Below are 14433 nucleotides of genomic sequence, written 5' to 3'. Positions count from 1 at the left end.
TGTATATATACCACATTTTTTTTTATCCAATCCATCATTGATGGACATTTAAGTTGATTCTATGTCTTAGCTATTGGGAATAGTGCTACAGTGAACATTTGTAGGCATGTGTCTTTATGGTAGAATTATTTATATTCCTTTGGATATATACCCACTACTGGGATTGCTGGATTAGATGGTAGCTCTGCTTTTAGCTCTTTGAAGAATGTTCATACTGCTTTCCACAGTGGTTAAATTTACACTTCCACCAACATTGGACAAGTGTTCCCTTTTCTCTGCAACCTTGCCAGCATCTGTTATTTTTTGACTTTTTAGTAATGGCCATTTTGACTAGTGTGAGATGGTATCTCATTGTGGTTTTGATTTTCATTTCTCTAATGATTAGTGATTTTTTTTTTTTTTTTCATATGCTATTGACTACATGTATGTTTTCTTTTGAAATGTGTCCATGTACTTTGTCCACTTTTTAATGGGATTGTTTGTTTTTCTCTTGTAAATTTGTTGAAGTTCTTTTTAGATGTTGGATATTAGACCCTTGTCAGATGCATGATTTGCAAAAATTTTATCCCATTCTGTAGGTTGTGTGTTTATTCTGTTGATAGTTTCTTTTGCTGTGCAGAAACTCTTAAGTTTAATTAGATTCCACTTGTCAATTTTTGCTTTTGTTATGATTGCTTTTGGTATCTTTGTTATGAAGTCTTTGCCCATTCCTATGTCCAGGATGGTATTGCCTAGGTAGTCTTGCAACGATTTAATAGTTTTGGGTTTTGCATTTAAGTCTTTAATCCGTCGAGTTGATTTTTGTATATGGTATAAGGAAGGGCTCCAGGTACAGTCTTCTACATATGGCTAGTCTGTTATCCCAGCACAATTTATTGAATAGGGAGTCTTTTCCCCATTGCTTGTTTTTGTCAGCTTTGTTGAAGATAGGTGGTCATAGGTGGGCAATCTTATTTCTGGGCTCTCTATTCTATTCCATTGGTCTATGTGCCTGGTTTTGTACCAGTACCATACTGTTTTGGTTACTGTAGCCTTGTAGTATATAGTTTGAAATCTGGTAACGTGATGCCTCCAGCTTTGTTCTTTTTGCTTAGGATTGCCTTGGCTATTTGGGTTTTTTTTGGTTACACATACATTTTAAAGTAGTCTTTTCTAGTTCTGTGAACAGTGTTGTTGGTAGTTTGATAGGGATTGCATTTAATCTGTAAATTGCTATGGGCAATACGGCCATTTTAATGATATTGATTCCTCCTATTCATGAGCAGGGGATGTTTTTACATTTGTTTGTGTCTTTTGATTTCTCTGAGCAGTGGTTTCTAATTCTTATTGTAGAGAACTTTTACTTCCCTGGTTAACTGTATTCCTAGGTGTTTTATTCTTTTTGTGGCAATTGTGAATGAGATTGGCTTTCTGATTTGGCTCTTGCCTTGCCTATTATCAATGTATAGGAATGGTAGGGATTTTTGAACATTGATTTTGTATCCTGAAACTTTGCTGAAGTTGTTTATCAGCTGAAGGAACTTTTGGGCCGAGACTGTGGGGTTTTCTAGATATAGAATCATGTAGTCTGCAAACCAAGATGGTTTGACTTCCTCTTTTTCTTTTGGATGCCCTTTATCTCTTTCTCTTGCCTAATTGATCTGACTAGGACTTCCAATACTATCTTGAATAGGAGTGGTGAGAGAGGGCATTCTTGTCTTGTGCCAGTTTTCAAGGTGAATCCTAGCTTTTGCCCGTTCAGCATGATGTTGTCTGTAGGTTTCTCATAGATGATTCTTATTATTTTGAGATGTATTCCTATAATACTTAGTGTGCTGAGAGTTTTTAACATGAATGAATGTTGAATTTTATCAAAAGTCTTTTCTGCATCTATTGAGGTAAACGTGGTTTTTGTCTTCAGTTCTGTTTATGTGATGAATCACATTTATTTATGTATGTATGTTGAAGTAACCTTGCATCCCGGAGATGAAGCCTGCTTGATCGTGGTGAATTAACCTTTTGATTTGCTGCTAGACTCCATTTGCAAGTATTTTGTTGAAGATTTTTGCATCAATATTCAATCAAGGATATTGGCCCAAAGTTTTCTTTTTCTATTGTATCCCTGCAAGGTTTCTGTTTCAGGATGATGCTGGCCTCGTAGAATGAGTTGGGGAGGAGTCCCTCAGTTTTTTTGGAATAGTTTCAGTAGGAATGGTACCAGCTCTTCTTTTGTGCATCTGGTAGAATTCGGCTGTGAATCCATCTGGTCCTGGGCCTGTTTTGGTTGGTAGGCTATTTATTTCTGATTCCATTTCAAAGCTTGTTATTGGTCTGTTCAGAGAATCAGTTTATTCCTAATTCAGTCTTGGGAGGGTGTATGTGTCCAGGAATTTATCCATTTCTTTTATGTTTTCTAATTTGTATGCGTAGTGGTGTTAATAGTAGCTTCTGATGGTTATTTATATTTCTGTGGGGTCAGTGGCAATACTCCGTTCGTCATTTTTAGTTGTGTTTATTTGTGTCTTCTTTCTTTTCAAGTCTAGCTGACGTCCTATCTATCTTATTAATTTTTTCAAAAAGCCAACTCCTGGATTCATTGATCTTTTGAATGGTTTTTCCTGTCTTCATTGAAATTCTTGGTTGCAAATCTTTTTCTTTAAGAATGTTGACTATGGGTTCCCAATCTTTTCTTGCTTGGTTGGTTTCAGCTGAGAGGACCACTTTTAGCTCGATGGGGTGCCCTTTCTCTCTAGCTGCCCTTAATGTTGTTTCTTTCATTTTGCCTTTGGAACATCGGAAGATTACGTGTTTTGGGGATGATCTTCTTGTGTAGAATCTTGCAGGGGTTTTATGTATTTTCTGTATTTGACTGTTGGCCTCTCTAGCAAGGTTGGGAAAGTTATCATGGAAGATATCCTGAAATATGTTTTCCAAGTTCTTTGCTTTTCCCCTTTCTCTTTCAGGGATGCCAATGATTTGTAGATTTTGCCCGTTTACATAATCCCATACTTCTCAATCATATTGTTTATATCTTTTTATTGTTTTTTATTTTTGTTGGTCTTATTTTAGAGAACCTGTTTTAAAGTTCTGAGATTCTTTCCTCAGGTTGGTTTATTCTGCTGTTAATACTTGTGATTGCATTGTGATATCCTTGTATTGTGTTATTCTGCTTTGTCAGATTTGTTAGTTTTTTTTTGTTTTTTTTTTAAAATTATTCCAGCTGTTTCATCCTTCAGCTCTTGTATTGTTTTATTGTGATTCTTAGCTTCTTTGGGTTGGGTTTCTCCAGCTTCCTGAATCTCAAAGATTTTCATTTCTTTCCATATTCTGAATTACATTTCTGTCATTTCAGGCAGCTCAGCCTGGTCGAGAACTCTTGTTGGAGAACTGGTGTGGTTGGTTGAAGGACATACGACACTGGCCATTTGAGTTACCGGAGTTTGTACATTGGTTCTTTCTCATATCTGCCTGTGGGTATTCCTTTAACTGAAGCATAGACTGAGTACAGTCAGTAGACTTCTTTTCTGGTTCTTTTCACAGGACCAAGGCTTTGTGCACAGTCTTTATTGGAAGCTGACTTCTTGTCTTTGGTTTAAGAGAGGGCTATGTTAGTGAGTATTTTTGGTCTTGAAGCCTTGGCGTGTCATCCAGCAGGTGGCACTTAAGTGTACTGGTTAGTTGGTAGATTCTTGCTTGGTCGTGTCTCTGCTACATTTCCTCACAGTTGCAGCCATGTTCCTTATCAATACTCTGAAAGTGTGCGTTCCTTTCCCCCTTGAGTGCTGGCTGTAGACCATGACTTGGTGCTCCTGGGCTGCCCACTGAAACTGGGGTGATCTCAGCGTTTATGTTTTTTCCACAACTTGGAGGCAGCAGAGTAAGGGACCTTAGTAGTGATTTTGGCCAAGGGTATTTTACTTGTACCGTGGGGGCTCCACCCCAGAGAGATGCAGGCCAGCAGTTGCTCAGTGCGAGCAGTCCAGGATTCAGGATCTGTGCTCTGGGCCCAACCTGGGTGTTCTCTAGTGGCGAGCAGTGGGGGGTGGGTGCGACTTGCGGGAAATGGAGTGACCCCTTTTTCTGTCGACTACAGTTAGTTGGAGGTTTGGGTAAAACACTTAGGATCTTTGCTGCTTCACTAGTCCGAGGGTAGCAAGGGAATTCCACTGCAGAGACAGTGGCAGAGAGGCTTTCAGTTGCTCCTGGGGGCTCTGTCCAGGGAGTTGCCGAGCTGCTACTGGCTTAATAGCTCTGGTGAGGGTAGCTGGTGACCCAGGCCTGGAGGACCTGCCTGGTGAGGAGTTATGGGAACGGGCTCCGGTGTAACAGTCTGGCTGCTTTTCTGTAGGGCTCCTATGGTATGCTGGATGCCTGCTCCAGTTGCTAATGACCTTGGATTTTCCAGTACCTCAAAGTATCAGCATTGAAGGCTGTGAAGCAGCAAATATGGTGGCCTACCCCTCCCTTTGGGAGATCTATCTGAGGAAGATGTGAACTTGTTGCCAGACTTAAGGCACCTATAGGATATGGCTGGAGACTTTGGTTGGGAGGTCCTGCCTCATGAGGAGGAATGGGATTGAGGTTCCACTTAAGAAATGCTGTCTGGCCATGTTTTTGTAGAATAGCTGTGCTGTGCTGGTGGACCGCTTCCGTCCCTGGTTGGCTTGGACTCCCCAAAGCCCGAAGGCTGGAATGGCTATGTCACCCAAAGAGCAAAGATGGTGGCGCACCCCTCCCTCTGGGAGCTTCCTTCCAGGGAGTTTTCATATCTCTTTTGGCCAGAGAACACTGGCAAGGGCTGCTGGTTCCAGTTGGGAGGTCCTACCCAGTGAGGAGGAATGGAACTGGAAATCACTTAAAAAAGCAGTCTGGTCACATTTTCATAGAGTAGCTGTGCTTTGCTCGGGGACTGCTTCTGCCCTGGCTTGAACTCTCCAAAGCTCTAAGGGTGGAAGGGCTAAGTTGCCCAAACAGCAAAGATGGTGGCCTGCTTTTCCCTCTGGGTGCAATGTTTGAAAATTTGAAACCAGGGAGGTTTCAAATTTCTTTTTGGCTAGAAAACACTGGTGGGGGTGGCTGGAGGTCCTGGTTCAGAGGTCCTGCCTAGTGAGGAGGAATGGGAAAACAGCAGTCTGGGCCCGGGTGTGGGGGTTCACGCCTGTAATCCCAGCACTTTGAGAGGCCGAGGCAGGCAGATCACGAGGTCAAGAGATCAAGATCATCTTGGCCAACACGGTGAAACTCTGTCTCTACTAAAAATACAAAAATTTGCTGGACGTGGTGGCACATGCCTATAGTCCCAGCTACTCGGGAGGCTGAGGCAGGAGAATCGCTTGAACCCGGGAGGTGGAGGTTGCTGTGAGCCGAGATTATGCCACTGCACGCCAGCCTGGAGACAGAGTGAGACTTCATCTAAAACACAAACAACAACGACAACAAAAAAACGTCTGGCCACGTTTTTGTAGAGCAGCTGTGCTGGTCTTGGGGAACTGGTTCTGACCTGGGATGGCTTGGACTCTCCAAAGTCCAAAGGCTGGAAAGACTAAGTTGCCCAAATAGCAAAAATGGCAGCCCGCCTCTCCCCCTGGGAGCTCTGTCTCAGAGAGTTGTGATGCTGCTCCCTTTGGCTGGCTAGAATTCCAAGCCAGTGGTTCTTATCCTGTGAGGTGCCATGGAAGTGGGGCCTGCAGATTGTTGCTGCCCAGTCCCCTGAATTCAGCCCCTTTCCTAGGGATATGTATGGGGGTCTAGCCTCCCACTTCTTTGGAGTCGCAGCTTCTTTAGCCGGGTTGCCTGGAAGTTACAGTCAAGTCCTGACCCCACTCCCAGTTTGTGGTATTTTTCATCATAGATTAACTTTTTCCACAATTTTATATAAATGGTATCATACAATATGTACTCTTTGGCTAAGGCTTTCACTCAGCCTAATGTTTTTGAGATTCATTTATGTTTATATAGCAGATGATTATTCCTTTTTATTGGTGAATAGTATCCCATTTTATGGATATACGACAGTTTGTTTATTCATTCTCCTGTTGATGGTTACATGGATTATCATCAGTTTGGGGCTATTAATAAAGCTGCTGTGGAAAGATTTGTACAAGTATTTTTGTCAGTATATGCTTTTCTCATGTGTAATTGCCTAGAAATTGAAATTACTCGATCATAAGGCGGATATATATTTATCTTATAAAAAACTGCCAGATATTTTTAGAAAGTGCTTGTACCGTTTTATATGCTCACCAAAATAAATGAGCGTTCTGGCCCTCTACATCAATACCAAGTATTGACAATCTTTTAAATTACTTTGGTGGCTGCATACTGGAATCTTATATGTTCATTTGTAATGCTACTATAATATGCACTTACCTAATGATATTGAGTACTTTTTCATGTGCTCATTAACCATGTTTTTTTGTGACGTGTCTCTTCAAACCCTTTGCCCATTTTTACCTTTTAATATCTATCTTATTAAGTTGAAAGAGTTCTTTATATATCCTGGATAACAAACCTTTAGTTTTACCTTTTTTTATTTTTTATTTTTGAGATGGAGTTTTGCTCTTTGTCACCCAGGCTGGATGGAGTGCAATGGCACAATCTTGGCTCACTGCAGCCTCCACCTCCTGTGTTCAAGCAATTCTCCTACCTCAGCCTCCTGAATAGCTGGGACTACAGATGTGTGCCCAGCTAATTTTTTTCTATTTTTTTTAGTAGAGATGGAGTTTCACCATTTTGGCCAGTCTAGTCTCGAACTCCTGACCTCAGGTGATCCGCCCACCGCGGCCGATCAATACCAAGCCTTTATTATATATATTTTGTGAATATTTGTGTCTGGCCCATTCATTTATTAAAATAATTTATTTTGTAGGGAGGTTTTTCATTTGAAGCCTAATTTATCAATAGTTTTAATTGCTTTTTGTGTCCAAAGAAACTTTTGTCTGTCCCTAATGTTGCATTTTTGATATACATTTATTACTTACATATTGGTATATCCATTCAAATAAATTTTACCTTAATCTTGAAGCTTTCACCCATTAGCCAGTGATGCTCACTTAAGACCTTATGTTGATTGCAAATCAATCTAAGTATCTCAACAAAAAAATATAGAGTCAGTAGTTTCAGGTTTTTTCCCCTCCTTTAAAGCCTAGGATATTTTCTAGTTTTGTAGTTTCAGGTTTTTTTCCCCTCCTTCAAAGCCTAGGATATTTTCTAGTTTTGTTGAGTTTTATATTTGAAGGATGAGAAGAGATAGCAGAAGTGTATTCTTCTCAGGCAAGAGGGATGAAAGTATAAATTGCTATGGGGAAACCTCAAATTCTAACATTCCTCTGTCTTCTCTATAGCTGCCATCACCCACCTTCTCCTTCCTTTCACTGTTCTCTCTGACGCAAGGGGTCACTGCTTGTAGGTTTCCTGATTCCAACATTTTAGTAAAGAGTGGCCATCTAGAATTGCTCCTATAGCTGAAATTCTAGCTAAATTTTAAAGACCACTGGAGATTCTGGACAGTGTATGAATTTACATTATTTCCGAAGAGACTGTCAGATGTAAGTACAATATGATTTATATTAATAAAGCTACTTTCACAGGCGTTTTATTTAACCCTTTTCTCTGTTAGAGAAAAGCAGTACTTGTTTGGTAAAATGCTTGAGCCTAAAATCTGCTTACTTTTCAGACCTATGTCAACAGTTGATTTAAGAAACGTGAATCCGAATTGGGAGATGATCTCTAGTAGCATTATGCAAGAATTATTTTATATTGTATTTTATTTCATTTCATTTCATTATTTTATTTTATGATGAGGTCTTGCTATTTTTCACAGGCTGGTGTTGAACTCCTGGGCTCAAGGACTCCTCTCTCTTTAGCCTCCCAAGTAGCTGGGATTACAAGTGTGTGCCCCTGTGCCTGGCTGGAAGAGTCATGTTAGATATCACATTATAGGTTTAATTTTTTGTTTAATTGTTTAAAAACCTTTCATGAATTTTTATTTTATTAGAGAAGCAGAGAAGCAAAAATAAAAATGAAACAAAACCAAGAATCCGTCCCAACCAGAACCAGAATGGGTGTTGTAGGTGGGGTCAAGTGTACTTAGGGGCTCATCATATAGAGTCAGTAAGTGCAAATCGTTTTACAAGGATCGGAGGCCCAATATGCAGTGAAGAATTAAAGAGTTCTGGTTGCAGAAAATCCCCACTTAATGGTCTAATGTCTACAAAGTTTACCTGATCCTAGTTAGGAGACCTCTGGGTTGTCCAAAACAGCGATCTTCACATGACTGAGGAATGAAGAATAATAGCTCACCCAGTTATTAGTGAGAATTTTGTTTCTGTTATACTAACTGCAAATGTCTTGACGTGATGTGAATAACTGTTTTCCAGGATCTCCTTTTATTTTTGACCCTAAAGGCTAAGAACAGCACAGGGTCTTCCACTTTATCTAGAGTATCCAATTGTGTGTCTGGGTGTTTGTGTACGTTTTGTGTTGGAGATGGGTTTGGTGGTGGGTGGTGGTGGTGGTGGCGGTGGCGGCGGAGGTGTTGGTGGAGGAGGAGGAGATTTAAGTACTTACAGAAAACTTAGCAGTTTTTTAGTAGCTTTTTTTGAGATCTATCAAGATTTTCTTCCTTGCCACATTTGTTAACCCAGGAGTCATATATATTTATGTTATCTGCTAAATGCCCATGTCAAGCTGTTTACATAATCAGTGGAGAAAGCTTTAAGGAAGCCAAAGATGTTTTTTTAACTCCTTATATGATGAAAAATTTCTTTTGGGATCTGAGAGGCCCACTTTTAGCCTACCACTTCCACTTATGTGAGCATTCCAGTTTTGTGTACTTTTGAACTCTTGAGGCAGTAATATTAAAAAGTGAAGTAAGTTTAAGTGTTAAAGATGGTTTGTTGATGAAGATCAGTGAATTGATTTTTATACCCTTTTCTTTACTCTTTTTTTTTTTTTTTAAATTGTTACAGAAGAAGCTACTATGGAGGAAACTGGGCCAGTTTTAGCTTTTCAGGACTATTGTCCTGGCTAAAGGAACACCAGGTAAAGTTTGTATCTGATCTTTTAATTTGCTTTGTTTTATTGTATGTTACATAGTAACCCTGCATTGAAGAAAACCCTAAGCTTCACCTGTAATACGGGATTGATTCTTTATTTTTCTTCACTTATTTTACAAAAAACATATAAAGTCACCTTTTCAGCTAATATTTTCCCAGTGTCTTTATCCCGTTTTAAATATAAATAGAGGCCGGGTACGGTGACTCATGCTTGTAATTCCAACATTTTGGGAGGCCAAGGTGGGCGGATCACCTGAGGTCAGGAGTTCGAGACCAGTCTGGCCAACATGGCAAAATCCCGTTTCTACTAAAAATACAAAAATTAGCCGGGCATGGTGGCACGTGCCTGTAGTCCCAGCTACTCAGGAGGCTGAGGCAGGAGAATCACTTAAACTGGGGAGGTGGAGGTTGCAGTGAGCCGAGATTGCACCATTGCACTCCAGCCTGGGCAACAGGGTGAGACTCTGTCTCAAAAAAAAAAAAAAAGAAGAAGAAATATATATATGTATAGAAATAGAAATATTGGCTGAAGAGTAAACTGTTTATACTTAATAACCATTTTCTAATTATTTATATGCCAAATATGACAATAATTTTTCCCCAAAATCATCTTTAGAAAAAATATCCTAGTCCTTATAAAATCTCACATTTACTGGTTGCTCTTAGAGTTAGTATATTTTGAACAAACACCAAAAAAAAAAAAAAAAAAAAAAAAAAAGCCTAACAATTTGGGGAAGATACATTAATTTGAAATGATCTCCGTGGTGATTTTATATTTATAGATGTCACCTGACAGAATCAGCCAAAAGAAAAATCAAAGAAATTTAGTATGAATTCAGTGATTTTTTTCTAAGGGTAGGATCTCAATACCAAGCTGTTTAATACCATTATAAAGAAACTGTTTAGGGATCATGTATAGCATAATATGGAGAGTCAGTTATGGAGTTTGCTAACTTTTATAAGACATTTTAAAAAAGCTGTCCTAATCTTATGCAGATTGGTACGTGTGGCTTGAAATGAAATTTCTGCTGAGAGCATCATACAGAAGATCAGAAACTGCCGTATCGCAAAAGAATTTCGATGTTTGGAAAGGAGGATGATGTAGTCCAGAAAATTGTATTCAGTTAGCTAAGACTTGTTAAGCATTTATCATGTACCAAGCACCATTGCATTGATTGATTGATTTAATCAGTGTACATGACTTAATCATTGTGCATGACTCAAAAAATGCCTCTCATGATGACAAAGACACTGATATTGAAGATACAGTGAAAATTCAGATTGAATATTGTTGCATGAAATGAGTGTAGAGAAACAAGCAATATTTGTAAAATAGCATTTCATATAATTCAAACTGTGTAAGTCAAGAGAGTAAATAAGTAGATATTTAGCTGTTTGGTCTGTATGCTTAAATATTCATGTATTTACTTTGATCAGAAACTCTTTTTTACATCTTATTTTTGGGAGGTGTATGTGACGGTCACCTTATATTTAGGCTTATTTAGTACTTCCATAAGAAAATTTAGTGTAGATTCTCAGAACAACAATAACAAAATATACCCCAATAGTCTGAATGGAAGTTAAAAAAAATAAATTTGGTGATGTTTTATATTTATTCAAATAAAAATGTTTTTCTGGAAGTTTAGTTTATTTTAATGATTGTTTTACTCCAGGATCTTAACTCTGCCACTGTCTTTGTCTCTCTCCACTCCCTTTCCCTGGTCCACAGTTCTTTTCTTAGGCTGGTAACCTCATATCTACACATTCAAAATTCTTGTATTTCACCTTCTCTTCTACTTACGTTGGGATGTTTAGTACTATCTAATATTATACTTGATAATAAGAGCTGTATGTCACTACTTTTCTTCAGTTTAAAATTTTAAACACAGGACAACAAAGCCTTTTAAAAATGTTTATTGCCTTTATGACATTTGTAAGTTTAGAAATTTTCTGAGATAAATTTACTTAAAAGATGTTGTAATTCTATTTTCCTACTAGTTCCTTCAGTATGTATAATACAATTTCAAAAAGTTTTCTCTGAGAAAGATGTGTATTACACAGCTTAAGATTTTAAACAGATTAAAAATTGATCCTTGACATTTGAAAAAGGTTTATCTTGACACCTTCAAAAATACTCTGTATTCAGATACTCCATAAAATATAATTTGGAATTATTGAACATTTTAACAGACCACTTTCAACCCTTAGTGAGAGTTTACATGCTTTGTTACACATTCTTGTTTTTTATTGTCTTTCTTGTTTTATAAGGTATTCAGGGACTAATTATTATACAGCCCTTATTTATACTGTGCTGAATATTTTTTAGAAGTACTTTTATATGTAATCAAAATTTGATATGACTAGTGACCAACCTTCAAAGATCTGAAAATAAATAGAATGAAGTTATTTTGACTCTGCTGTTTCAACCAAAAAATGTAAAAAAACCCTGTTTTTATTAACGAGTAATGTATATAACAGATATACTTGATTCTCAGCAGATAGAGGGTTAGTTGTCCTAGTTCTTAAGCAATGTCTAAACAGCCATGTCCGAATGACTTTTTCAAAATTTCATATACCCTGATAGAAAAGTATAAATCAGATCTAGTTTTTGATAGTATAGATTTTACACATTGTTTTTCTCTCCTTCCTTTAAAGTTGGAACACTTGTTGGACTGTCTTTCGTGACTCTGGGTTGATATCCTTTGAGTTTTGGTAAGGTGAAATAAGCATGAATTTAGACAAGAGGTACATTTTCTCAGAAAATGACATGTTTCACACTGCCCACTTTAATTAAAACTTATCTGTGTTTTGTTTAGGAAAACAGTGACATTGAAAATGACAGTCCAGTGTGGCAAGACCAGATCCTTGAAAATGAAGAAGCCATTGCTCTTAGCAGGAAGGACAAAACTATTCAACATGTAGAAGTATTTTGTTATGCCAGGTATGAAAAGTGTTTACTGCAGGTAAACTAAGTTAATGTCTTTTTCACTCTTCTTCAGAAGAAGCCAACAATAAAGATTTAGGTGGCATTGGTTGCTACAGGTTACATTAATATGCTGGTTTTGCCTGTTTTTAAATGGAGCTTTCAGTTTTCTCTGTTTGGGTGATAATGATAACATCTTGCCTTAATGCCTTCGAATTTACCAAGCTGTTTTAAATATATTATCTCATTTGATCATTAAAACAATTCTGTGCTAGAGTAGGGCAGATAGTAGTAGTAATAGTTGGATTTTTTACAGAAGCCTCAATGGAACTTAAGGAGATTAAGTAGTTGCAGAAGGTCACGTGGCTTGGTAAATGGCAGGGCCACACTTAAGCTCTAGAGTGGTAGAGCTCAAGATTAAATTCCAGAGTTTTTTCCTCCTGCTCCAGGATTCTTCCAACTATATCATCTTTCTTGAATAATACTCAGTGTAGCAAAATGGAAGATTATAATTTTTGAATAAATAAATTTTGTGGGCATAATATTTGGGTACATATTTTGGTAAGTTAGGATAGAACAGTGGGAAGTAATAATGTTTTAAGTATCTTCCTCTGAGAGAGATTCACTGTTTAAAAACAATTGGGTTAGTTTACTTTTTCAAATGATATATGATTGACAGGTTAAAAGGTAATAATCACATAGTTAAGTCATTCAAGTAGTTGTAGAGTCCAGAGGTTTAGAACATCAGACTGTCAGGCACTTTAATAGTAATTAAAACTTAAAATTCAATACACCAGAGATTCTTCAGGATACGCTTTGTCATCTTACATATCATTTTTGTGGCAGAGTGTTAAGCATGAGCCTGTGAAAAGTTTGGGAACGTGCTTGACTTCTTAAGCTATGTTCATATCTTTCATGTAAGTAGCATTCTTTCCCTGTAATATGCAGTTTGTGTTCTGTGATTTTCTGTAAAAGCGCAGCCTTTGAAATGTCTAGTATAGATTATAATTTGTATAATGCTAAATGCCATTTGGTATGAAAAGGTGCAGCTCACTAGCTATTGTTCAGAGCCAGTGCTGAAAGATTTAAAACAGAAGATGATTTCAACTGAAAAGACATATGCTTTAATGAAATGAGGAATAAATATTTGGTAACTTTCTTGTGTACTTTTGTGTGCCCATGAATATAGCTTGACTACAATATAGTGACAGTCACACTGGCCTTCCGAGAGGTATTATACTTTTGTTACTTCAAGGCCACTGATTACTTTTTATGATAATTGAGGTTAATAGTTTCTAATGGCTGAGTTGATACATTTTTTTTTTTTTTTTTTGAGACGGAGTCTCGAGTTGATACATTTTGAATGCAAAGAAAATTATCTTATTTTCAGTTCCTGATCTCTTTAGTTTCATTTGTATAACTTCTCAAAGTGAGAAACTAAATTGTTGTTGGTGGAAGTTTTGTTTGAAGACAGTGAAATAGAACTGTTATATGTTCCTCTTGCCAGTTAGAGTGTGGGGCAAACAGTGAATTGGGTAATGTTCTATATGTCTTAATTCACTTGGAAAAGTTAGCTGGTTATTAATGTCAGGAAAATAATAGCTGGTTATTTCCTAAGCAGGAAAAGCCTTGAGAACATCCAGGAAAGTAGAGAAAGTACAGAAAATCCATTTGTAAGGGCTGTCTATAGTAAGTGCTGGCAACATGGGTAAATAGGACTAACAATATCTCACTTAGCCCCAGCAAGACTGGCTTCCTTAATCTTTTGGATCATGTTCACAAACTTGAAATTATATGAAAGAGGCTAGGGCCAAAATAGTTGTCACAAAATTTTACATTATACAAGAGGTTATCATCAGCACTCACTTAAATCAAAAGCCTTATTTATTTAATACTTATTTCTGACAACCTCATTTTCTGTGTGTGTGTGTGTGTGTGTGTGTGTGTGTGTCTCTATGGGTGTGTTGTGCGTGGTTGTGTTTCCCCCTAGCATTGTAGTTTAAAGCAGCAAATAGGAAGGGGTATCTGCTAGAGGCAGGCAAACTGAGAACCACATGGAAACTAGGGTTATAGTCCTTAATTTGCTATGTGATACTGAGCAAGAGATGTCTATTTTGAGTCTATGTTTTGCCATTAATAAAACGTGTTTGGAGGGGTTTGGACTAGGCGATCTCAGAAGTCTCTCTGGGCTCTAACATGCTACTATTTTAAGTGCTACTTGGTAGAATAATAAAGGAGAAGACAGCATCGGCAAGCTGAAAGCATACTTTGGGCCATTTAGTGTATGGGTAAGTGGCTTTTCATGTCAGAAGATCCCTTAAGGCCATCACTATATTATAGTCCAGTATAACAGGTGATGATCACAATTGTATCCCAGTGTCTTCAGGCAAAAGTTACATAATGTTCTTTATCCTCTACTTGAAAAAGTAGAGGATTTGAAGTACGTTTTAGAAAGACAAGTATTAAAAATGATTA

The 14433-nt window shown here is 37.7% G+C and overlaps 1 protein-coding gene across 20 annotated transcripts in view; it reads left to right on the top strand.

The window, feature by feature from the left end:
* The window catches only part of CHM (CHM Rab escort protein), a 191217-nt gene that overhangs the window by 64891 nt on the left and 111893 nt on the right, over positions 1-14433 (top strand). For 10 of the 20 annotated variants that reach the window (XM_005594066.4, XM_045383981.2, XM_005594067.4 and 7 more), the window contains exons 3-4: positions 8949-9021; positions 11852-11976. The exons of 3 other annotated variants lie outside the window; for them this stretch is intronic. In XM_005594066.4, the coding sequence (XP_005594123.2) occupies positions 8949-9021; positions 11852-11976 (198 nt within the window). Of the gene's footprint in view, positions 1-8948; positions 9022-10031; positions 11977-14433 lie in introns of all 20 variants that reach the window. 7 more of the 20 variants (XM_045383988.2, XM_074029095.1, XM_045383989.3 and 4 more) reach the window with 2 other exon arrangements.

This window comes from Macaca fascicularis, chromosome X, assembly GCF_037993035.2.
Source record: "Macaca fascicularis isolate 582-1 chromosome X, T2T-MFA8v1.1".
In the NCBI taxonomy this organism is placed as follows: Eukaryota; Metazoa; Chordata; class Mammalia; order Primates; family Cercopithecidae; genus Macaca; species Macaca fascicularis.
This window is presented reverse-complemented; position numbering and strand designations above follow the sequence as displayed.